This window comes from Homalodisca vitripennis, chromosome 4, assembly GCF_021130785.1.
Source record: "Homalodisca vitripennis isolate AUS2020 chromosome 4, UT_GWSS_2.1, whole genome shotgun sequence".
Lineage (NCBI taxonomy): Eukaryota > Metazoa > Arthropoda > Insecta > Hemiptera > Cicadellidae > Homalodisca > Homalodisca vitripennis.
Genome location: NC_060210.1, coordinates 122603406 through 122630895, shown reverse-complemented (window position 1 = coordinate 122630895; position 27490 = coordinate 122603406). Strand labels below are relative to the sequence as shown.

Genomic DNA, 27490 nt, shown 5'->3' with positions numbered 1-27490 from the left:
TACAACTAAGGTTGAGTCATTCACTATTATATCTTTCCGTGACACACAGTCAAATATTTTATCCAAAGCTTGGTACGAGAATAAAAAAAAGCCCACCCGAAGAAGAATGATTATGAATAGTAGAAGCTGCTGCGGCGATTATTACAGAAGATATTCGATCATCTGTAGTTGAAACAAAGTCTTATCCACCTCCAAATCAAATGCTAGACGATGTTAATGGAGAAATACCGAACAGTTTATTATATTTTTTGCAAGAAGTTATTATGAAAATCAATAAATAAATATATAATTAAAATTCATTTGAAATATTTCTTTTAATATTGTATGTTTGGTAAAAATAAAATAAGTATTATTTAGAGAATATACAATTTATAATTAATATCTATAAATATGGTATATTAAATAATAAATAATAATAAAAATTTAATAATAATGATAATAATAATAACATTAATAATAGTATTAAGTAATAATAATAATAGTAAGTGAATATTAACAATATAATTCATTTATTTATTGTATTCTACTAGCTGACCTCGCATTATGGTATATACAGGTAAGCAGTCCCCTACTCTTTGCGCTGTATCTCAAAAAGGGTTGAATGTACATAAAATTACTTCAGACAAAAGTTGAAGAGAATTTTCCGTTTTACAATTTCTCTAACAACCTTCAAAGCCATTTAGCGTAAGGGAAACGAGATATTTGGAAAAAACTGATTTTCGTGACCTTTGACCTTAAATATCTTAAGTCGCGTACACGTGATTATATGAGACTTTTGAGGTAAGTTTTATACAATCAAAATAAAGACGTATGCAAATTTTTAGCTTATTATCTTTCATTCCGAGGTTGCATCCTTATTTTACCGGACTAACTGTGAAGGTTGAGCCTTTATTTCAGGGTCGTAGACATAAACCCATGACTCATCACCAGTAATAACTTTTTTAAATAGCCCTGGGTCACTTTTTATGAAATCCAGATTGTCCTGTGCGATTTCAAGTAGACAGTTCTTTTGGTCTTCTGTCAGCAGCAGAGGAACAAATTTTGCAGAAACACGGTTCAATTTTAAATCTTCGTGTAAAATGTTACAAACTGACGATTTTGGTATTCCTAAATCTTCTTCCAGCTCTCGGACAGTCAATCGACGGTTTTCGTTAATTGGGCCCCCCCCCCACGAATACATTCAACATTTTCTGCTTTGAAGCCATTGAAGGCCTGCCAGATCGGTCACACTCTCCACTGATATGTGGCCATTTTTAAACCGCCTAAACCACTCTTTTTTTTTTTGTGTATCGCCCATAGACACGTCACTATAAACTTTCTGTATCATAGTAATCGTCTCTGATGCTGAATGGCCAAGTTTTTGGCAAAATTTAATGCAAATGCGCTGCTCAACACGTTCAGTCATATTGTAATGCGTCGCACACACACGGCAGTACTGTATGGAACAGAACACTATGACTCACTGAGTGACCGGATCATATTCAATGCCTGATATGGAAAGGAGTAGGCTCGCGCTTCCCCCCCAATAACCGGTTCGAGTCAGTCGGTTACGCCGCAGCCGCCTACTGGTCGGCGGTCGGATACTTTTTGGACAGACCTGGTACTTAAATATAAATAATTCACTCTGATTTGTTACCTTAATTAACAACCTTAACAACTGATGAGTTTTTCAGTCTTTTTTTTGTGTTCAAACTTTTACACAAATCAGATCTAAAAGGGTATCCAAATTATCCAGTGTTATCTTAGAAAATGACATACTCTTTAATTTCCACCAAAGAGTGCTCAGATACATAGCATAACAGATCTACCATGAGTATCTTCTCTTAGTTCAATCTCTTATTCAAACGAGTTTCTCTGCTTATTTCCTCTTCCACCATTTCATTTACATCTATTTCAAGCAATTACTTATGGTATTGCACATTTCCGTGGGAATTATCAGAATGGTTTACACAGATTCTTCTGAAACAGCCATAATTAGTTTTTTCTAAAACATACGAGTAAACTGGGAAGAGCTTACTCGACTAATGTAAATCAGCCTTTACAATTGAATTGTTATACATAGCTAGATAGTATTCAACCCATTGAAACTGAAGAATTTCCTTTCTATTAAATAGTACTGTAGTATTGGTAAATTATAAATTGGATTTTTAAATGATCATTTATTCTGTTAAATTTACAACATAAATATACATTTTTGTTAATCCAGCAAGGCTATTGGTCAGGAGGGCCAGCACCGTTCGTGAGGAACAAACCGTCTCAGTGGAGAGGAGAGTACAGGGGTTCTTCAGCACGCAAACAATCTTCTTCTTCGTCTTCTGCAAAAGTGGAAGAGGTGGAACCCGACACCACTGCAATCATAGGTAAACAACTTTGACAATTCTTAGAAATTTATTGTAAAGAGTCTCTCAAGTATTATGGATTATTTTTGTAGGCCTAGGTATATATTTTTCAGTAGAATATACTATAGGTATAAAAGCGCGTAAAACCAGAGCTTATGAATAAATAATTATATAGATATGATTATTTTCCCAAAAGCATACAAAATCGCACATTTTCCGTGCACACAACAAATTTTGGAGCATGAATAAAAATATAAACAAAACTTTGTTCTCGCATACAATTTTGGCCTGGTCGTAAAGTATGTAATATCATGAACATATGTGATTACCTTGTGACTCTCAAAAATGAAATAAATATAGCAACTATTGTTTGTTTCAAAGATCTTAAATATTTTGATTCTACACCATATCAAAGATGTAACATTCAGAATGACCTGAGTGCTATCCAGATAGGCACAATAATTTATTGCTTTGTCTTTAACAGTCTTAAAATGGTATATTTTTTGTAGCTTCTGTAAATTATTCAAGAATAATTTGTTCCAGATGCTGCAAAACGTAAACAACTCCCAGCTTGGATTAGGGAAGGTCTAGAGAAGATGGAGCGAGAAAAACAAAAGAAAATAGAGCGTGAAAGACAGTTAAAAGAGAGGGAAGAAGAAATCTTAAGGAGGAAGCAAGAAGAGGAAGAAGCTTTAGCAGCTGGTATTCCTGTCAAAAGCAAATTTGTAAGTATTGACCGTTACGAAGCAGGGTTTGGTTTAGGAGATAAAATGTGCAGGTTGTATTAATCTCAATACTAAACAACATCCTATTGTTCTTTAATACTTCAATATATTTTTGCTCTGTGTAATTATTAGGAGACGGACTCTGAGGAGTCGGAGAAGGAAGTAGAAGAAGCACCAGTCAAGCCCAGGAGATCACGGTTTGACAACTCAACATCAAGCCCGGTCGTACCAAAGCCCATCATTACAAAGTCATATTCGCCTCCTCCTCCAGTTAAACGTAGATCTCGAGAAGAAATAATGCAAGAAGTTGTGAGTACATTTTTATATTACACAATTTAATTATGTGAACACTTTGATGGCAAGTAACACCATTTTATTTTGTGCAATAGGTAAATTTATACATGGTAGTCTTTTTACTATAGTACTTTTATTCAAAGTAATCCAGATTATGTGATTCTTTCTTTTTAAGACAAAATTTTAAAAATATATTTTTACAAATATGGTGTAAATATCATGTGGTATCTAAAGTTATGTGTAATTTAGTCTTGATATTATCGTGGTCTGATGTATTTCGAATGTTGATCTTGGTCTAGCAGTATAACTTTTGCAGCAGCTTTCTTTTAATGTTAACGTTGTAAAGTTAACTCTGTTCTTTTTGGACTTATGTGTGCACAGAAATATTGTATATATTTCTATGGCACACAGTATGGCTTGTTATAATAATAGAGTTGTATGAGGCATTGGATAAACTACACTTAACACTTTGAGTCCCGGGTTCTTAGTAATATTTATATGTGCTGTCCCAGCCATTTCAAGGGTTTTTTAGTTAAATTGTAAAAAAATTTTAAGTTATAGTTTCTTAGCAACCAATATATCAAATTGAAAAGCAGAAAAATATAAATAAAACTATTAAAAATGTTACGTATCTTTTTGAAGTCAATACAAATATTCAGTCCATAAAAAGTGTGTAAAATACTGAAGAAAAAAAAAAATTGGAACATAACTCATAAATTTATTTGCACATTTTTCTTCTTGACTATTTTCTGCTAACCATAACATATTACACATCAAAATAAAGCTAAGAAGTTGTAGTCCAAATATATGTATATATATCCAAGGTAAATATATCAAATTTTTTTTAAATCAATGAAAATGTTGAGTCCATAAAAAGTGTGTAAAATATTGAAGAATAAAAATTGGAACATAAAGCACAAGTTTGTTTATACATTTTTCTTCATGATTCTTTTCAGCTAACCATAACATATTACACATCAAAATAAAGCCAAGAAGTTGTAGTTCTAATATATTTATTTATAATCAAAGTAAATAACACAGATGAAAAGTTGAATAGAGAGAATGTAGTCCTATTTACAAGAAGTTAGCTTTAGTGTGAAATAATTTGAAACATTCAGGAAGGCAGAGGGCAGTGTCACACTCTGGGCAAAACCACACAGTTTCTTTTCTTCCAGATTTGCCTGTGGTTTGTTTATTTTTCTCTGAACAAACTTTACACACTCTTGTTGGATGGACCTTCTTATCAGTCGGAGGAATTTTTTCGGGAAAATGTCTGCCTGTAAGTCAGAATCTGTATGATACAATGTATCAACGATAAGCTTCGTTGTTTTGGAATCCAAAAATTCACTCATTTTACGCGTGTGAGTTGAATAACATAATAAAACAACACTGATCAACACAAAATCCTAATTGTATAAATAATTATAACTAAAACAACTTTTATTTCACTGTAAAACACAAAGCGAGTAGACGTACAGCACGGCACGGCACTAGCAGACAAATACGTAGTTTTTGACTAACGTAAGATAAATAACATAATAAAAACTATAACTGAGCACTCCAAATACTAATTTTATAAACAACTGTAGCTAAAAAAACTTATAATTCACTGTAAAACACAAAGCTAGTGTAAACAGTGCAGATGTCACGGCACCAGCTGACAACTGCGTAATTGGTGACTCGGTGTCGTATCAGCTGTTTGTTACACAATTTCTGTTATAATATTTTTTTTCTTGTAACCGTTTATAAATAACCAAAGACTAATAAAATTAGTCTAATATGACTTGCTAAACATAACACAACCTCTAAAAACGTCAGTAATGCGAATTACCAGTCTCCACGAACTAAAAATAGACTGCCCGGCCTGAGCTCGGGCTTGGGTCATTGACGATATTGACACAGCCCGGCCTGAGCTCGGGCTTGGGATTCAAAGTGTTAATAAGTCATAATAAACACTGACATTTTATCATTCTCAGAGCATGTGAGAGCGTAGAAAGTTCGTAGTACAGTTGGCTATTCAGTCATTACACATGTTATATGTAATGCAAATAAATACAAGAACATACTGTAGTTGCCATACTAGTGATTTCAGCAATATGATTCACATATTTCGAGTGCAAATGCTGCCCTTCATAATATACAGGGTGTACATAAAGTCCTGCACGGGTATAATATTTTCTGAACGATAACAGATAAATCAACAAGATTTGGTACATCAATACTACACCTAAAAATCTACTTTTTGAAGGAACTATCAGTTTTCTGTAATATCATGGGGAAAACCTGATAACAGTAACAATTAGAAATTTCTTATCTTTGGGTCGCAGTTAGGACTTTCCTATTAGCCAGTCTATTCATAGTAGGCTATTCTAGTTTTCTTGTTTTAGTAGTGCTGTCCATCCCGCATAGGTCAATATGGACATCATTTTAAAGGGCTTATCTAGCAGAGTTTAATGCCGCAAACCGCACTCAAAAAGATTGATCCAGTACAAAATGGCGGCTGTTCAAATGTTTTATTTAAAAAATATGTTTACTTACCGAATGTTTTCAGAGTAAATGTTCGAATTGTTCACCTCCGGTTATTTGACAGTTGGAAAGACGCCCATAAAAACTATTAACAGAATTTTGCAGATCAAATTGAGGAATCGTCTGACATTCTTGAAGTATTCTTTGTCTCAGTTCATTTAAATTTTGAGGCTTAGTTTTGTAGACGTTGTCCTTAAGGAAACCCCAAACAAAATAGTCTAATGGAGACAGATCTGGTGAACGTGCTGGCCATTCTACAGTCCCCCGCCTTCCGATCCACCTTTGCCAAAAAAACAGTGTTTAAATAGGCTCTTACGTCGATGCCGTAGTGTGGGGGTGCTCCGTCCTGTTGAAAACAGATATTCTGGAAATGTTCTCCAAACATGTTTCAAAGTGCTGGTGTAATTTCATTTTCCGGCAAACGTTGGTATGATATTACATTTAAATTTCCTTCAATAAAGAAAGGACCCACAAACTGGTTACCTATCACACCAAGCCAGACATTCACCTTTAGTGGATACTGCGTATGTGCCTCCCGTATCCAGTGAGGATTTTCGCTACTCCAGTAACGGCAATTGTGCCTGTTTATGCTTCCATTCAGCATAAATGAACACTCGTCCGAAAACACAATATTGATTACATCAATTTCGTTACATCTATTTTGGCCATCATAGTTTCACAAAATTCTATACCTCGATTCTAAATCACCTTCGTTGAGTTCCTGCACCAAATGAACTTTATAAGGCTTAAAATTAGACTCTTTCAGAAGTTTTTTAACAGACGTAACAGAGATGTCATGAGTTTGTGCCGCTGAGCGTAGGGACTCTTGCGGATTCTCAATAAATGACTGCAATACATCTAAAGAGTTGTCTTCGGTTGTCGCAGTAGCGGGCCTTCCTGACCTATGACGATCGGAAACACTTCCTGTTTCCATAAAGCGTTGAACAGTTCTCCCTACAGTTGTTCTAGAAATTGGCTGCCTCTCGTGAAAGTAGTCATTAAATAAATGGCATGCTTCATCGTGTGATCGTCTGTTATTTCCCCAACCAACCATCATAAGAAGTGTTATACGTTCACGTTCGTCAAGCGACATAGTGTAGTTGAAGAACTACAAGCAATACGACAAACTCTTTTGTACTAAAGCGCACTGATGAGAAAGGATGGACAGCACTACTAAAACAAGAAAACTAGAATAGCCTACTATGAATAGACTGGCTAATAGGAAAGTCCTAACTGCGACCCAAAGATAAGAGATTTCTAAATGTTACTGTTATCAGATTTCCCCGTTATCAATATATTAGGACCAAATTTGTAACCCTTGAGGATAACTAACGTCATAATTCACTTCTGTACAACTGACAAGCATAATGTAGTAGTTAGCTGCAGTATTCGTTTGGTTGCAGTTTTGTTTTACTAGGGTTATGGCTACTAATAAAATGTAACCAAGTAAAACCTTTGAACAGCCGCCATTTTGTACTGGATCAATCTTTTTGAGTGCGGTTTGCGGCATTAAACTCTGCTAGATAAGCCCTTTAAAATGATGTGCATATTGACCTATGCTCCTATTTAAGATTTCCTTCCGACTCCTTGCGGGACGTCCCCATGATATTACAGAAAACTGATAGTTCCTTCAAAAAGTAGATTTTTAGGTGTAGTATTGATGTACCAAATCTTGTTGATTTATCTGTTATCGTTCAGAAAATATTATACCCGTGCAGGACTTTATGTACACCCTGTATAAGCATAATCCCTTAAAAACCCTCTGTAAATGTGTTAACGACTGGCTACATGACCAGTCAATCAAAATTTCGATCCTTTGTTTTGTTACCAAAACACTCCATCCTGCTTCTCCCTCATAGATAATGGATAACGAGAGTGTGTAATGTTATACACAAGCTGAAGTGCAAATGCACAATATTTAATTATTTGCCTACTGCTTAAATAGTTTAGTGTACAAAAGTTAAGTATTGTTTATGTTAATTAAATATGTAATATTATAATGAAATGTATAATGATATCAGTTGTCATTTTGATAATACTAAAATATCAATCATCCTCCCAGAAGGGTTCATAACTGGTTGGTTGGATGGATGTCCATGAGCAGCATATCACTAACCACAAATGTAGATATTTAAGTACAAGGGTAGCCAAAAATTTTAGTCTGCTGTGAAGGATGGCTGTTGGAGTTGGTGGGGCTCCTTAAGTGTTAATGGCAATTGCTAGCCTAGACATAAGGCTCTGCTACCCCTGCCTGCTATGACTTTAGAGATTTTTAGAGGACTGGCTCTCCCTTCTTCCAAAATGACTGAGAATAAATCTCACAACCCTTCCTCATGGATGTCAATAGCAGGCGGCTCCTACCCCCAATCTTACCCATCCTAAATATTCTGTCACTCCAGAAACAGTGTAATGAGAGATTTCTCAGATGTTTGTCCTAAGAAAAAAACATATAAATCAGGATTGGCTCCATAATACAGTATTAATAATTATTAATTGATTGATATCAATGACTTAACCCATTGCGGATCGTACTGTTTTGGCGCGCGGGCACCAGCGGGCGCGAATTAATTCACGGTCAGCGGCCGCACGAACAGCAATATCGTATCGCTCGCTATTGTATACTAGAAAATTCAGCTGCAAAGGTATTCGTTCAGATGGAACATGGGCCTGCTGGGGTATCCGTGATGTAGGAACTATAACACGCGAGCAAGGTTACGGCGTGGCAGGGATGATGTCTGAATCATAGTCTAAATAAAGCGGCTCGGGTGAATCGATTGCAACATCCGGGCCATTGTCTACACTAAACCCACCAACATGTACGTCTACGTCATTTAGTTGTGTCACTAACCTCAAAAGTATTATAATAACAACTGAGGAAAACACCCAATCAGAAGCGCTAAAAAGCAGAGAGTAAACTCATATGAATGAATTTTCAACTTCGACATACAACTGCGATCTGTAGGATATTTATAAAACTTTTGAAAACTCTAAACGTAGACCGTTGTTAAACACTCTTAGTAGACAAGTGAAGACGATCGCCCGATCTATCAGACATTAACAGAACTATATGGAGGGAAATTTAAAAGCAGACCGCTTTTGCGACCTGAGCTCGTCACCGTGCCGTTAGGCCCGGCCGCTGCGTGACGAGCCCAGCTCGTCAGTGATCCGCAATGGGTTAACAGGAAAAAAATGCAAATTCAACTGTTACGGTTTATTTTTCTATATCCTTGTAAAAGACAATAATAGTAGTTCTGGTTCACTCCCTAACTTGATATTTAAATAGAATCTTTGGGAGGCTTTATATTATCAAGTAATAGTATTTTCCCAAATATATTACACACCGTTATACTGGTCCTGTTTTATTCTGTTGTCTCCCGTAGTATTGCGCGAGAAGCATATTGTCGTTTCTAAATTCTGATTGTTGGTTGAAGTCTCTGTACTTTAATAAACAAGAATATTAATTGGTAATGACATTTATTCAGTACAACTTCAAAACACAACACACATTACAAAAGATTGCAATCGCAATAACTGTGGCTTACCATACGCTCAGCTGTTTGTACAAGCTATCTCGATTCTGCCAACATACGCTAAGCTATCCATATTACACGTTAAAACACTAAGTTTGGGATGTTATCCTAATAATAACGTACTTACATCAAGTATTTCTATGACATCCGCATGTCGTACAAGTATTTCTGACTTCTCTACTAAATATCAGCACTTCCTTGGTCATGACTTTTTGCATTCTTGGTTGGGTTCACATAGTTGCATATTGCAGACACCTGCCACTTATTCTTGTTGCATGTCACCTGTCCTGGAGTATTTTATATTTTTATTTCTAGTGTTTATTGTACCATGGAAATAACCGACACACATAAAGACAATTGGTTTTATTTCCGTGATGATGACTAGGACACGGATAGGGACAATAAGTTAATGGACAGTATATAAAAATAACAAAAATTTGAAAAAGGTACTAAAAATAACTGTTTTGCATTAAAAAAGTATACTGTATATACAAGTATAAACTCTACAAACCTGTCTCTGTAAAAAAAAAACAAAAATAATCATCAAAACAAAGAGGAAACATAAGGAGTTAAAGAAAATTTTGGTGGCTACCCTGTTATTATTACTTATTGTGTGTATCTTTATTTGTTCAGTATTCTACTTTGATGAGTCTTTTGCCGGCTACGTATCAATCGTATCTTTTCTGGTCTGTAGCTCTTTCTTGTTCCGTTCACCTTTTTACCTCACAGATTCCCTAATTGCCAATGATACCTGTCCAATAGATTTGCCTAAAGCAACCTTTTTAGATCCAGACATGAAACACTTTAGGAAAATAAGATCTTGTTTAAAAGAAATTGTTTGCAAGAAAAAGCTGTAGTCACAGCTGACATGTAATATTAATGATCATTTAAAATCTTGCCAAAGTCGTTAAGTATTAACTTAAGAAGTGGTAATTATTTCTGTCATTTAATATTAATAAATTCTTGAAATTGATTGTGAAAGCATGGTTTGAACTGGAAAAAATTTAGATATCAGTTATGACCTTGGCCTTGTAAGCCTAAGAACGAAGAATTTTCAGCCATTCCAATAGCCATTCACAGTTTTGTAGTTTAACCATGCCATTGATAAACATAGCAGCACTTATTCATCTGGAATTATAACTTTGGTTGGTATTTGTTACTGGACAGTTTTGTAATTGCAGATGCAGCAGGTGAGGTATGTTCTCACTGACATCCTGATGACGGTAACAAATGAGGAGATGCAAAAGATCGCCGAGGAGGTACTATCCGACTTCCGAGCTAAAGGTACTATTGGTCTAAAGCTGCTGGTTTCACATTGCATTTTCTCATTGAACATTACGGAATTCCAGAGGGTTAAAAAAACATTAAGTTGACAGAAAGTCTAATTTTTCTGAAAACTGAACAAACTAAACATTCATAAATCCTGAGAAAGTGATCTGTGATATTTTAAAGTTCCTGGTGTTTTAACAAGTGTAATAGTATTGTTAATAGGTTTGTATTAGAATATAAGTTGTTTCATATAAACTAGTTGTTATTTCCTGACGATTCTGTTATTCAAATCCTATTTAATTTTTGTTTTCTAAAAAGTATCACAAATAATTAACTGTAATAGAATGGAAACATTTTGTTACATTATACTGTACCTCATAGTACACATTTTGACTAAACATCAATGTCAATTTTGTTGCATAACTTTTTGTCATTTAACAGTTGCTTTCACAATATGATTAGAAACATGGACAATGATTAGTCTATAAACTATTTGTTAGTTTTTTCTCAATCCAGACAACACCTCAACATTTAATGATGAATAATGAATGGGTCATTCAAACCACAGTATTGCTGTTCATTTAGTATTCAATAATTTCTCAGAGATAATCATACTGTAATACCATTTGACGTTTACTGTGCCTCCTAGTTTATTCATACACAAGTTATGTGTCACAAAATGGACTCCGAAGAAATACAATATTTATTACAGTCCCGGACTCTAGTAGAATCAACGTGTTATGGCTTTCGATTATAAAGTGATATACTTTCTACTTCATCTGAATCCAAGTGTGCAATTAATTATGAATTTAATATAAGAAATGAAATATTAACTTCAATCCTGGACTTCAGGAGAGTAAAATTCTATTCTTTTGTTCTAACTTTCAATTATAATGTTAATTGAATCTGAGTGTGCAATTTTTATCCACTCACTTTATCTTCAGAAATATCAAGTATCAACGATGTAATTCAAATAGAAATTCAAACTGTTGGATGGCCAAAAGTTGCCTTTAATGGTTTAACATTGGAATTTCAATTTCTAATTTTAATCTTAATCTTACTCAATGTGATTAGTATATTGATGTTGACTATGTGAACAACTAACAGAACAGTTCATTAGAACATGTTTAAAAGTCAATTGTAAATCTGACTTTTCTCTGGGTTTAATTTTAATGCTCATATTCAAAATGTTCCAGATAAGCAAACATTATTTTATTCAGAATACAAGATGGTAACCATTATAAAAAGGTTGAAAAGTACCTAAAGGTCTATTGACACTTAAAAACGTATGTTTTAAAAATTTGAAGTAGTCAAGGGACTGCATGGAACTGTTGTATATCATCAGAAGAGACTTGAACTATATACACTTTCAAGATTGTCAATCTGTTATTATGTAATATTTTTAATGTACACAACTTACTGTTTGTAATCTCTTATTTTTCTCCACTATTTATATTCCCATCTAGGTACAAGTATACTAATGGAACTTTTATTTATTAATTATTTTTCTCAAACAGCTCTACTTTTGATCCACAGCTTTAACATCAAGATCCAATGTTCTTTCAGATTGTCTGTGTCTTTGTTACCATATGATAATGTGTTGGATCTGTAAATTAGATTAGTCATTAAATGTGATTTTGCCCACAGGACTACCCCCGTAGTCCAGGAAATCCTTGTTTGTGTATGTAAGTGTTTGTCGGGATGACTTAGGTCACTCCAGTCTAACTATTGTTTTTATCAAAGCTCCAGCGACACAGCTGCGGAACACCCCAGCTTTAACATCCCTTACCGGCAAACTAGGTGAGTCTTTCTGGTTGTTTTCTGTAGGGCTTAGTACAGTGTGTGCCTTTACAAATATTCATTTTAACTCTTTCTCATTAGCTTGTTTATTTCCAGCCAAAATATATATTCTTTAGCTCTAATATAAATTGAGTTACAGCTATCTTTTGGCAACTGACAGTTTAGAACTGTAAGATAAAATGCTCCAAACTATTTTAAAACTTTTCACATTTTTACAAAAAAACCAATCAATATGATTTGAGACAAATTCTTTGTTCATCCCGCAGTAATTAAGAGAATAATAAACAATCTCAGGTTACTAAAAACTGTTTATATAATTGTTTTTCAGAAGTTGATTTATCTGTTGATTTTAGAATATGATGATTATAAACAATTATTATGCCCTTTAAAAAAGTTAGGAAAAACAAAGTGACAAAAATAAATCTTCTGCTTCTAATTAAGAATTACACAAGCACTCCTCTAGTAAATAAATTTAATTATAATAATTAATAAAATATAAATAAAATAAAAAAGTAAATAATGTAATTATTGTTTCAGAACATTTTAATTTGGATGATTTTTTAGCACTATTATGTAAAATATTTTCCTGTGTTAAATGTAATGTCCAGACATAATTATAATGTGATTTTATGTAATACAGTAATTTTTTTAGTATAAAGGCTATTAACTATATCTAAATTAAAATTGAACTCATTTAGCCTTAGAAAATAATAGTTGTTTGCATATTTCAATGATATACATACTTGTTTTTACTACTGCTCTTTAAATAATATATCTTACAAATGGTCCGAAGCTATTAGATTGACCTAATAAAAAATAAAATTATACCATGTAAGAATAACTACCACACAGACACTGACTGTGCAGAAGTGCCATGTCAATCAGCTGTGAAATAGTGAGTCATTACAGTAAATTGTAATGCTATCAATTTGCATATATAGTTCTGATTGTAGACAACAAAGTACAGCATGATAGGATCTTTTTGGAATTCTGATTATTATCACTCGTCAGCTATGAAACTACATTTCATTCACCGTGGGGGTCTAATATGGCCGTTGGCCTTACAAGGGTTAATAATTCTGGTAAAAAAAAGCAGTTCAAAATTGATAATTGGTTGGAGGTACAGGTGTCTAAAGTAGGCTTGTTGGTATAGCTTTTGATGGGAAAGGGTTAAATTGTTTTACTTATACTGTATATGCAAAGTGCTTGAAATGGATTAAAACATGATAATATTTTAAAATTTTATTTCATAGCATTAGATGTAAGGGTAGGTATGTACTGTTTTAGTTTGTTCCAAGCTCTTTTTGCGAGAATCTTAAAATTGAGATTTGTTTAGTCAAGGTTAAATACACTACATCGTTTCTTAATAATTTATGCTGTCTAATTTCTTTTGCTTAATCTGCTAGGGTGTAATACGGTTTAAGACTATTATTAAAGTTATTAATTTTGTCAAGTCCACTTTGGTAGTAACTAATTTATAAACTTTAAATTAATAATTTTAAAATTCATTAATAATGATTATAACACTCTATTGTTTAGAAAATATATTTAAGGACAACATGATACAATCAAAATAAAACGTTAGAACCAGGGCAATAAGAATAAAATAAGTTTTGACTGTTGCATCTTTATGACCTTTAAACTCGATCTCGATGTTGTGTTTAAAATGTCAAAACTATTCATGGAATGATCTATTTCGACTATTTAAAGTAAAAGAACTTGATATAGTTTTGCTTTTTTGTAACTGATTTTTTATCAAAACCAGGGGATATTTGACTGCTGATTTAATTTAGCAAATTAGAGGGACAATAATTTTTTTTTCTTTTTTATATTCATAAATAAGAAGTACTAATAAAATAAATACTGATTTATGTGTGTGTTTTAGCTTGTTTGAATGCACCTGAATTAACTGACTTATTTTAAAAGCACAGATTACAATTACATAATGAGTATTATTCTGATTTTGTCAAGACAATTCTAAATATCAGTGTCTAGTGACTCACTAATTAACTAAGTTATGTCTATTTGAATTGATAAGTTTAACTGAATTTCCACTATATTTTCATTGGTGCATTTGCTAAACTTTCAGGAAACTTAAATGCTTAGCATGAATTTTGAAGAATAATGTGTTCTAGGACTGGGGATATATGACTCGGACTCAGAGGATTCATCAGCAGACAGTGAAGATGAGAAGCCTTCAAAAAGGGAAAATGGTGTGGATTCAGATGAAGAGCTTAGAGTAAGTTTTTTAAATTGGTTTCTGCAGAAAATAATTTTTTATTATGTATGTAAAAATATGTTAAGGTTAATATAAAAAAATTATTTATTTTTCAATAGAGTATTTTGATTATTGTACTACAATTATAAAACAAACTTATAAAGTCTAACCCATTGCGAGCAACGAAAAACCTTAGCACATGACACCCAGTGACCAACGTTGTTTAAGCAATAGGTAGTCAGTTTTTTTTTTTTCATAAATAATAAAATTTTAATTAAATTGCTGAGCATTTATTTGTTTAATAGTAATCAAGCAATTCGTGTTAAATGCAGGGTATTGCCCATGTTTACTGTGTGATTTTATGAATTTGAAATATTTATATACCAATTAAAAATATATGCTTAGTAAATCTAGTACAAGGGGTATTAGAAACGATAGTTCAGCATCAGAGACGATTACTATGATACGGAAAGTTTATGGTGACGTGTCTATGGGCGATACACATAAAAAGAGTGGTTTAGGCGGTTTAAAAATGACCGCATATCAGTGGAGAGTGATGACCGATCAGGCAGGCCTTCAACGGCCAGAAACGCTGAAAATGTTGAACGTGTTCGTGCAGTAATTAATGAAAACCGTCGATTGACTGTCCGAGAGCTGGAAGAAGATTTAGGAATACCAAAACGTCAGTTTGTAACATTTTACACAAAGATTTAAAAATGAACCGTGTTACGGCAAAATTTGTTCCTCGTCTGCTGACAGAAGACCAAAATAACTGTCGACTTGAAATCGCACAGGACAATCTGGATTTGATAAAAAGTGACCCTATTTAAAAAATTTTAAAAAGTTATTACTGGTGATGAGTCATGGGTTTGTGGCTACGACCCTGAAACAAAAGCTTCACAGTGGAAAACTCGCGAAGAGCAACGGCTGAAAAAAAGAAAGACAAAGTTGAATCAATGTCAAGACAATGCTGACAGTTTTTTTTTACCAGGACGGCGTTGTTCATCACGAATATGCACCAAGAGGCCAGACAGTGAATAAGGAGTATTATCTTGAGGTCCTAAGGCGGCTACGAGATGCAGTGTGAAGGAAACGACCTGAACTGTGGACAAGTCGTGACTGGATCCTGCACCACGACAGCCTCCCTACAGTCCTGACATAGCTCCTTGTGACTTCTGGCTATTTCCAAAATTAGAAATTCCTTTGAAAGGAAAAAGATTTGACGATGTTGAACAAATAAAACAAAATGCGACAAAGGACCTGTTAGCCATTCCGCAAAATGAATTTAAGGAGTGTTTCCGGAAATGGGAGGAGCGTTGGAATGAGGTAGTGGCTTGTGGTGGGGAGTACTTTGAAGGGGACCAGATTGCTGTTGCCGCCGAGTAACGTCAGTTCATGCCAGACGTCAAGGTCAGATACTTTTTGGACACACCTCGTAAACGTGACATTTCTACTTCTTTATGACTTCTTGCATTAGAATTGATGCCAAATTACAAATGAAGCACCGTCAATACTATTTGTTTATTTTATAATATCAAAATGGTTGTCTGTCAACTTGCTCAGAAATTATTATTTTATTAGTTAGTTACTCATTCTCATAAGCTTAATATACTATTTTTGTTCTTAAACAATTAGTGATACCCTAACAATACATAAACTCAATTTAATTTTTAATTGCAAAATACATAAGCTTTGGTAACTTTTTCTATATTTTCTTTATGCTTAGTAATTAGTCATTCTCAAAATAATGTTAGTATTATTTCATAACTAGTTATATAAACAAAGTTACAACCTAACTTTTACATTGTTAAACTTTTCTTATAGTCTAAAACCATATTTTTATGCTATTATATCAAATATTTCTTATTAATTCATGGATATAACAGTATTACCAACTATTCTTAGAGTAAGCAATAATTGGTAATGTGATTTTGTTTTCGTAACTAAAATTCCATGTTGTACAGGCCAAAAATAAAGAAAAACATTAATACCAACATTTATGTTTAACCCTAATTCTGTTGTCCGACACTTGTGTGTCGATGGTTATGTTACCAGATTCTTTTGCATCGAGTTGTCGGTGACATTGTTCATAATACTGTAAATTTCCGTTAATCCGGCATGGGTCAGGGCTATAGGTGTTGGATTATTGGATATATATCATAGGAATAAAGTAGACACAATAAATAAACAAAAATCACAGTAAAACATGTTTTTATTATTAAAATATAACCTTCAGGTAGGCCTTGTTATGTGTGGATCTATAAGAACAATTTTTTGTTAACAAACTATTTACAGTGCGTAGCCTAATAATCACAACAATTGGGTGGAACGCAGTAAAAGTTTAGGGTGCGTTCATCCCTGGTTCATCAAAGCCCCATACCTTATTGCCACTGGCAGCCTCTAGACACAGCTTACCTATCTGAGAAGGCAGTGGCGAGACGTCAGTCGTTTAGAGAGTTGTCCTTCCATCACAAACCTGTGCGCTGAGCACATTAACTGTGAAATTGACCTACCATTGCTAGACTCAATTGAATTTATATAAAAATACGAAAATGCAACTAGCTGCACAAGCGGTCAGCCATGGTCAGTAATGTGATTTAAGTCTAATCGATATCACACGAAGTCGGCCGAATATAACATATAGTCTCTTCTCCACGGCCGCCTAAATACTGTTTCCAGCACAAACGGAAAATAAACATTGTTGCGTATTAAATTATAGATTTTTGCAGTGTTCAGGATAATGTTTGTTTTTGGTGCCTGATTACCGGATTAATGGAATTTCACTGTATTATAAATTTTTTAAATATAACGTCATTTTATTTCTGTGCTAATCCAAAAAGGAGGTTTCATAACATAACTGACATTTCTTTTATCTGGATGCAGTATTACGTTCGTAGTATATAAAATAAAATTAAGAAGGTTTTTTCATGTTTGATTTTACTGCTAAGCATACTTTATAAATAATAATTCATAGAGAAAGTTTCTTCCACATATTTACAAAATTATTTATATCTATAGCCTATATTCCTTTTAAAATTAGACAACTTTTGTATATTTTTGTAAAATAATGCTAGAAAGAAACATTTTTATGTAAAAATTGTAAACAAACTTCATTTATCTTGTGTAAACAAGTTTCAAAGGTTATATTTATTATTTTATTTGACATAATCTTAACCCTCCGAGCGTCCATCATATTTTATGAAGTGCACACCTATTTTGTGAGGTTTTGCAGGCTCTCCTTGTAAAATCTATAATAAATCTAAATATTAACTTAAATAGAAAGTGTTATATACCATTTTGTCTGCAAAGAACTGAGCTTTCAGACTGTATAACTATAAAGTTAGAAAAATAATTCTCTTACCTTAGAAGTAAAGAAATTAAAATAAAAAAAAAAATACAAAAAATAAAAAACTTTTCAAAAAAGTATGGACATGTACTTGAAATATTAAATATATTGAAAATTCAGAATAGCCAAATTATGGGGAATTTTGTCCTGAAGACAGAAATGTATAATGTTAAATAGTTTATATATTTATTTTATACATATTTTTATGAAAAAGTGCACATTTGACAATCTTCCTAATTGCAGTAGTTATATAACACATTGATATAACAATGTTCTTAGTCTTTTGCTATCGAAATGTTATATATTTTTCACATACAAATCAGAGAATTCATATTCATTACTATCTAATTTTATATTATATATATATGAGACAGCTTCTAAAAGTATACTTTGAAGAAAATAAACAGAAACTTTTTACAAAAAATATTATAAGATATTGAAATATAGCACAAAAAGTCACAATAACACACACACAAAACAATGAGTAACTATATAACTAGGAATTGATAACTATATAGCAAAGAAAACAGCACAAAATACACTGTAAATGGTGAAATTTATACTTTCGTATCTTAGCAACAACAAACAAGGCATATACGCTTCACTGGAAATAACAGCTGATGAAAACGATGTAGACTAATGTTCAATACAGAATACGAGAAATCCAAAGACCACTAAACACAAAGGAAAATTCACGAGCTTTTGAACTGTATAGGTTATACGGCGATTTGACCGGTATTAGGGTCGTAAAATGAATTTAAAGAGATGAATGTTCATAGTCGAAATTTTCGACGATGACGTTTAGTGAAAGTCCGAGTCGTCGAAAATATCGACGATGGACGCTCGGAGGAGGGTTAATCTACATTGCCTGAGATAAAAAAACTATGCATAGCAATGTACAATTAAAGTAAATATTGTACAGGGTGTGTATAATAAGTAACCGGACTGAGTTCAGGAAATTTTTTATTGGCAAAATATGTACAATTTTTATTTAGAAATCTTCAAAGTAGTCCCCATTGGAGTCGATAACACGCTGATACCGTATTTTCCAATCCCTGAACGCTCCCTGGAAGTCGGCAACCTCTATGTTGTCTAGAGCCCTCGTCGTAGCACGTTGAACGTTTTCCAGAGTCCAGAACCGCGTCCCCTTAAGATGTCTCTTGATCTTGGGGAACAGAAAGAAGTCCGGTGGTGCCATATCCGGGCTGTAAGGAGGCTGTGGCAACGTTGCCCTCGACTGTTTTGCCAACTGTTCGGTGATGAGCAGGCAGGTGTGCGACGGTGCATTGTCGTGATGGAGAATCCACGAATCGGCAATCTCCGGACGGACTCAGTGAACCCGGGCGGTTAGTCGACGGAGCACCTCTCTGTAGTACTGGCTGTTTACAGTTTGACCGGGTGGCACAAACTCTTTGTGAACAATGCCTTTCACGTCAAAGAGAGCAATGAGCATCGACTTCACCTTCGATTTGCTCATGCGCGCTTTTTTCGGTCGTGGTGACGCCGGTGTGTGCCACTCCGAACTCTGCCGCTTCGTCTCAGGATCGTATTAAAAAACCCACGTCTTGTCTCCTGTAATATCGTGGTTGAAAAACTCTGGTTCGGTTTGCAGTCGATCAAGGATTTCTGAAGCGACAGCAACACGACGCTTCTTTTGCTCATCAGTCAGGTGTTTTTGGGTACCAGCTTCGCGCAGATCTTCCTCATGCCCAGATCGTTCTTAATAATGTTTTGAACGGTCATCAATTCCGACCTCATCTGCGATAGCCCAAATGCTCAAACGACGATCACTGTTCAACACATCACGCACTTTTTGCACATTTGTGTCCGTGTGACTCGTTGATGGAGGACCGACGCGCTGTTTGTCATGGACGTCATCGCGGCCCTCCCGGAAATTTTTGTGCCACTGAAACACCTGAGTTCTGGACAGAGCATCCTCACCGTAAGCCTCTTGAATCATTTGAAGAGTTTCCGTGGCCGTTTTCTTGAGTTTGACACAAATTTAATGCTAAAACGTTGCTCGATTGTACTCTCCATTTTCACTCCAACGGGGTAACTGAACATGCACTCCGCTCTCGCTCGATACTAACTCTCCAAGCGCTTGGAGGCAACTGCTGCAGCCCGGTTCCCTTTCACTAGACCCCCCACCACCACTACAGCATCAGATACCGGTTAGCAGACACTTTGACGGAGCGGGGCAGGCTCAGTCCGGTTACTTATTATACAGACCCTGTATGTGTGGTGATTTTTTAAAAGTAAGCTTGCAAAGTGGTGAAAGTGCGGTGACCATGTTGAACATTTAACATTGCGTAGATCAGGGGTCAGATGTAGTCATAGCCTACATTTTATTTGTTTCAAAATGAAATATTAAGCTTGTTTCTATATCATTTATTAACCTCACAAAAATACTGTTATTAAACCAGGTTTTTAACGATGTTGACAAGTATTCATGAAACCGTCATTAATAATCATAAAATATATTTGTACGAACTCACAATGAAATTATTGTATTGTTTTTGTATTCTCAGATTTTTCATTAACAATGACAATTTTTCTGGTATTTATGTATTGACAGAAAATTTCTTTGTAACCATTTTTTCCATTACAACACCTACAGTGAGATAATGGTAAAAAATTATATAAATTATTGTACATTTTGTGCATTAAAAAAACAGTACTGAACGTGATGAAATTTGGCCGACAGATGTATGTGTTAGAAATTGTTGAGAAGAAAAATACCTACTTATAGAACAAAAATAGGCTTAGTGCTAGAGGATCCAGAAATGTAATTTTGCAAAACCAGAGTTAAATCTCAAATTATGAATATTTTTGTGCGATTAATATGTCTTAAGGGTGGTTACAATTGGAATTTTTATATGATGAAATTGCTTGTCATTATATTAATGGATCCAATCCAAATCTGCAATGAAGATTTGGATAGAGTCAGTCAATGAGATTCAACAATCGCTTCTGCCAATATTTTCTGCATTACTAGTTATAGCGTATATTGCTAACCAAATTAACGAATTTGCATAGTTTTGAAGATAATATTTTGCTTGCAATTCGTACTTTCTATACTTGATATCTTATTTTGCCACATGTCTGCAAAGTTTATGCAAAAACACCAGCTGCTCTGTGCAAACAGATGATTGCTATTTTTGTTAATCTCGCAATATATAAAATGTATATATCTTAATATTTTTTTATCATGGTGAGGGGTTGTTTGAATCTTTCAAATACAAGGTGTGTTCAAAAAGTAACACGAATTTTGTGTATTTTCAAAAATTATGTATTCGTGAATATCTATTTTGTCCCCTTCAAAGTAATCCCCCTGGGATATTATATCTTGTGCCAATGTTTTTTCCAATCTTCGAAGCACTTCAAAAAATCATTTTTTTGTATCTTGTTCAGCTCCTCCTTCGATGCCTTCTCTATCTCGTCAATCGTAGTGTAGCGTCGTCTTTTCATGGGCCTTTTCAGTTTCGGGAACAAGAAAAAGTCACAGGGGGCCAGATCTGGGGAATACGGTGGCTGCGGTATCATTAGTGTGTTGTTTTTGGCCAAGAAGTCGCGTACAAGCAGCTATGTGTGAGCAGGGGCGTTATCGTGGTGCAAAAGCCAATTTTTGTTTTTCCACAAATTCGGGCGTTTCTGGCGGATTGCTTCGCGCAAATTGCGCATAACTTGCAGGTAATATTCCTTATTCAATGTTCTACCTTGTGGCAAGAACTCATGATGCACCACGCCCCTGCAATCGAAGAAAACTGTAAGCAAAACTTTTACATTCGACCGAACTTGGCGTGCTTTTTTCGGTCTTGGTTCGTGCGGCAGCTTCCATTAAGGTGATTGAGCTTTGGTTTCGACGTCATAATAATAAACCCACGATTCGTCACCAGTTATGACCCTCTGGAGCAAATTCGGGTCGTCGCGGACAGATTCCAACATCTCATTAGCAATGTTCATGCGATGCTGTTTTTGATCGAAATTAAGTAATTTTGGTACGAATTTTGCGGCGACCCATCTCATGCCCAAATTATGGATTAAAATCAAATGGCACGAGCCAATCGATATGCCTAGGTCCTCGGCAATTTCTCTAACGGTGATTCGACGATTGGCCAATACCATTTTCTTCACTTCATCAATTCTTTCGTCTGTTGTTGAAGTGCTCAGGCGTCCGGCACGCTCTTCGTCGTTCACATCTTCTCGGCCTTCTGGAAACATTTTGTACCACCGATAAACGTTGCTTTTGTCCAAAGTAGCTTCTCCGTATGCCACAGTCAACATTCGGAATGCATGCGCGCATTTAATTTAGTTTTTCACACAACATTTGATACAGGTTCTTTGTTCCATTTTTTTTGAATAGGTAAAAATCGAAGACGAACCAAAACACGTGCAAGCAAAGCAGCTGTCAACAATTAACTGAACATTCAAAATGGCCGAAATTGTCAACATAAGTGAGAGACATATGTACCAACATAACGCCACAAAAAAATTGAAATTCGAATATATATGTAACCCACGAAAATTTAAAAGTCGCGATACTTTTTGAACACACCTCGTATATTTATATTTTTTTGCATGTAAAGGCATGTATTCTTTAATCCCATTTTGTACCCTATGGAATGACAGTTAGGTGGTATGATTTAGTGCTTAAAATATATCCATTTTACTGAATATGCAAATCCATTTAAATAGAGTGGTTATGCTTGGATTACTTTTTGTGAATTTGGTGGTCTTCAAAGGTTTAAGGATTAGGAAATGGGTTTGGTGTTGATTTTATTCAAACTATAAACTATAACTTAAATCATCATCGAAACGAAAACTCATTGTTCTTCACGTACATCAAACAAAACAGAAATAAGAAACTCAGTGTAAATAACATTATTTACAGTGTAACACACCTTAGCAACTGTCTGTTTACTCCCAAGAGCCAGTGACTAGCATGTAGTTTAACCACAGAGGAAGCAGACTGGCATCATTGCATTATACAGACATAGAACAAACAAACGAAAAGTCAAACCATTATATTTCATTACTTTGGTTATCTATTTAGACTCTTTTCATGAAAATTCTCTCAAAATGTGTCATTGAATAAATGAAAAACATTTATTACGAAACTTCAGATATATCGGAAGTTTGCCTTATTCGCTACTATTACCGAATTCCGATATATCGGAAGTTGGTCTCCAAAGGGTTAAATATCTTTTTTTGTTTGAATTACAAATTTTGGAAAGTGTGTTGTATTTTTGGTCCAACAGAGTATATAATTTATTTGATGCCTTACTAAATTTATTAAATTATTTTTTGTATTTGTGTATTGGTGAAGTTTCTGAGTATTTAGTAAATTCTTTTGTTTATTAGGAACGTATAACACGTAAAAAACAAGAGTTTGCCAGAATTGAAAGGGACATTGAGAACATGGTAGAGCAGCAGGAGGAAAAGGAACGGGAGCGAGAGAGGGAACGAGAACTGGCAAGTCAGGACATAAAGGATGAGCCTCCCCAGGACCCGGGTCAGGTAGAACCTAAGCTGATATACCCTGGTAAGTTGATCGTTCAAATAAAGATAAAGTTTGACACGTTTTACTGTTTCTAATTTTTGTACCAGCTCAAAATAAATAATGAAATAAATAAGTCATTCAAAAACATTGTTATATGTTCTTATTCCAGACAACCTTAAATGTAATATAACAAAATAAAATAAACAAAAATAAATAATGTGCAATATTTTTTAATTAAAAAAGACTATAAATAAATAAAATTATGTTTGTCAATGATTACTGGTTTTGAAAAAAAAATAATGTTGGAGAACTAGCAAACTTTTCACAATATAAATATGTGTAAAAATATATTTATTCATATTTTTAAAATATATAGACTTGGACTCAAATACGTGATATTAACATAAAATAAATATAATAAATACATAATAAAATAAAATGTTTAACTTTAGCAGTTGAAACATTTTTTAAAAATTTGTAAAATGTTATGTAATAATGTTTAATTAATAACTATCTACTAAGTTTACTTGGTTCCGTTTGCTAATTACTAGATACTCTACCCCTTACTTTGGACAGCCGTCTTCAGTTAAACTGAAACACATGACTGAAAATATCCGTAACATCATCGATCATGTAAACATAAAAACTAAATATATCTGCATGAAAAGACCTCTTCCAAATGTGCAATTAAGTTTATTTTTCATATGTAGAACTACAGAACTTTAGGTCTTTAAAAATATTCTTTTTATATTATTTAACAGTGTTGGATCAGTAATATCTAATTTTGGTTAGATCGCTTGATTTTGTATGTCCAATAATCAAAATTTGTTTAAATAGTTCCAATGTTTATTATTTCCATAGGTACCAAGTCTAAAATGTTGAAATAGTTAGATATACTTGTTAGTAAAAATGATCACATTTGCAAAATTAATTAACGTTTTGTTTAGAAATTATGTTAATGAAAATAAATTGTCATTCCACTTGCACTTACCGCAACATATACGAGCCATTGAGATAACAGTGTCAGTGGCAGTGCTCTTCTTTTATACTAAATTTTTGTAATACAGCATTGTGCTAAGAAAATAATTCATTAATGAAGGTTCTGATAATAAAATAAACTCAAACAGATCTTTTATCACAAACATTTACATTTATTTTCACTAGTGGGTTTCATAAAAACATACAGAATTTCATTAATTCAGAAGGAAATAGTTTAAAGTTAAAGAAATGTGTGCGTCAGCAAAACTAACATTAGTTTTTAGTTGATAAAGTTGAAATACAACGTTGAAGCAGTTCGTAGGAGTAGAAACAAACCTCAGTATAGTGTTTCATCAGTTAAAAACTGTCAATCATTGAATTTGGGTTGGTAGATTTGAAAACATTAAACGTTAGGGTTCCCAAAATTACTCATATTTAATTAATTTTCAGTTGTTCATTTTATAGGTGCTAGGTTGGATGTGAGAGCGGAAGAAGTTAGACACGTAAACGAATCGAAAAGTCATGAGCAAAACCATGCCCAGTTTTTTACACCAGAAAGACTTTACAAGGTAGAGAAAGAGAGCTCCGCAGAGCACTCAGAAGACTCTGATCGTAACTCCTCTAGCAAATCAGAATCTTCCAGTCGGTCAAGCTCAAGCTCGGAATACAAAAAATCCAAAAAGTCCTCAAAAAAGAAGAAAGACAAAAAGAGTAGCAAACGAAAGCGTAAGAGGAGTTCGAGCAGAGGGAGTGAGAAGAAAAGATCTCACAGGAAGTCCAGTCACAGGTATGATGAGAGGCACCGGTACGAAGAGAGGCGGTCAAGGTCACGTAGCCGGTCACGGTCACGAGGTCACTATGACGATTATCGGCACTATCGTAGACACTCCAGCGAGAGCTCCCACAAACGACATCATCATAGCTACTCCCACTCTCCCGAATACTCCAGGGGTAAGAAGTCAAGTCACAGAAGTCGAGACTGATGCTCTTCCCAACAAGGTGGTATTTCCTTTCGTACAGTTTTGTTTTTGTTCTGTTCTTAAAATGTAGATAAAGGTGAATATCCTAAATGAGTACTGTATCGAGAATCTGTAGAACCATAATGCAGTATTTCAGGCAGACTATGAAAAAATAATTCTGAAAATCATGATTATTTGGCTGCTAATAATAGTTTCATTTACAATCAGATAAAATGGTATGGTCTCATGTAATGAGCTAATAACATAACTGTTGAGGAAGTTAATATATCATTGTTGTGGGCAGGTAGGAGATTTTAATGATGGAATCGTACAGTATTATGAAAAATTAAATCAAAACGCAAATTATCACAAGGTTTACTGATTTTTAATTGAAAATATTTTGGCCTAAAATATTTTTAATACGTTATTAAACTATTATGGTACAATAAGTATTTTGTTGATTTTTTTTTAAGAGTTGGATTTCTTTAAGGTAATTTTTCCATGAAGATAGGAAAAATGTATTAAATCTTTATAAATAAAAAAAAACATGCAATTCCCTCAGTTATTTTTCCATGGATTTGTTTTAAAGATGACCCAAAGTACTACTTTAAACTAGCTAGTATATCAATGGTTTATTCAATAACAGCCCAGTGTATGGACACAGGGATGTCGAGTCCTCACATAGATATTTCTCACTTTATTAACGGGGCTGATGCCAAATTTAATGAGTTAAATTCTTCTTCTTACACTTCCTTGTGGAATGTACAAACAACCATTTACCTGTTTTTGTTTGTATCAGTATAAAAACTAGAAGTTATGTAACTCCTGGTATTGTAGCTCTGTTGGCTAACAGTCAAACCCCCGCACTGGTTTAGGTATGCCAATGCCTGTCTAGCAGCTCAATGTCAAGGTCACTTACACCCAGTGCTGTAATAGTATTAATTTTTGTAACAAATGGTTTCCTCTTCAGACACAAAAATTTAATTCCATTTTAAATTTCTCTGTAAGTATTTATTTTATTACCTAGAGACATTTATGGGTTTATTTCTAGGCAAAACTCTACTTATTAATATTTACAGGACTTCTTTCTACTCTGAATATTTTTACAAACCTTTCAAATTTTAAGTTGTATTGTTTTATTGTGTGTTTAAATGATTCAGATTGGACTTGTGGACATCTTTCATCGATTGTTAAGTTTGTTAGCTTTCTTCACTCATGACGTTTGTTGTGTAATTCAATTGTGTTACAGGTCTTGCCAGATATTATTCTCTTCGTTTTGAACAAATTGGGTCAAGCAATGTTCGTGTGAAAATACCATCAACTTTGGACAGTGGTCTGAGTTTACTCAGAGGTGCATTGTTCTCCACCTGTATCATGAGAATACAAGCAGTACTAACTTTTCAAAATGACATACTTATATGTTTATCACAGAATGGTCTGTATCTAATATAAACTGATATATTAATAAGTAAATTAATATGTAAACATTGTAATAAGAAACTTTCAAAATTAATTTCATAATTAATTTGAATAATCGTTTTATAAAATAACTATAAACAAACAGAAAATTTGTGATTATTGCTTGTTAATTACATTTTCAATTTCATACATTTGAAATTTCCCCCTTCATTTTAAAACATTGAAAATATTTGAGAAATATTACTTAAAAATTTAAAAAAAGTACTTAAGTACAAACAGAGTTTTATGAACATTTTTATATTTTAAAGTTATTAAAACTAAGATCACTTAGCTATTTGTTGTAAAAATGAACTTATTATAAAAATAATTGTTTAATTCGTTAATTTATTGTTTCTGAGCTTGTTTGTGTATTACTTTTAACTTCTTTTACAAATTTTTCAAATTTAATTGACCAAATGGTTTATGAAATTGGTTTTATGAAACACATTTTCAACAGAGGGGATATTTTTGAGATATGTTTAGGGGCTTGTGGAGTTTATTGGTCAGAACAAATAATATGTAAATAAAAGTGTATAATTGAAATACCA

The 27490-nt window shown here is 33.8% G+C and overlaps 1 protein-coding gene across 2 annotated transcripts in view; it reads left to right on the top strand.

The window, feature by feature from the left end:
* LOC124360074 (arginine/serine-rich protein PNISR-like) overlaps positions 1-27059 on the top strand; it is a 38702-nt gene extending 11643 nt beyond the window's left edge. For both annotated transcript variants that reach the window (XM_046813353.1, XM_046813352.1), the window contains exons 5-13: positions 2207-2360; positions 2883-3064; positions 3197-3373; positions 10596-10698; positions 12427-12483; positions 14619-14722; positions 23409-23589; positions 24991-25524; positions 26734-27059. In XM_046813353.1, coding sequence (XP_046669309.1) covers positions 2207-2360; positions 2883-3064; positions 3197-3373; positions 10596-10698; positions 12427-12483; positions 14619-14722; positions 23409-23589; positions 24991-25508 — 1476 coding nt within the window. In that variant the 3' untranslated portion in view covers positions 25509-25524; positions 26734-27059. The remainder of the gene's footprint in view (positions 1-2206; positions 2361-2882; positions 3065-3196; positions 3374-10595; positions 10699-12426; positions 12484-14618; positions 14723-23408; positions 23590-24990; positions 25525-26733) is intronic.
* Positions 27060-27490: the final 431 nt, after the last annotated feature.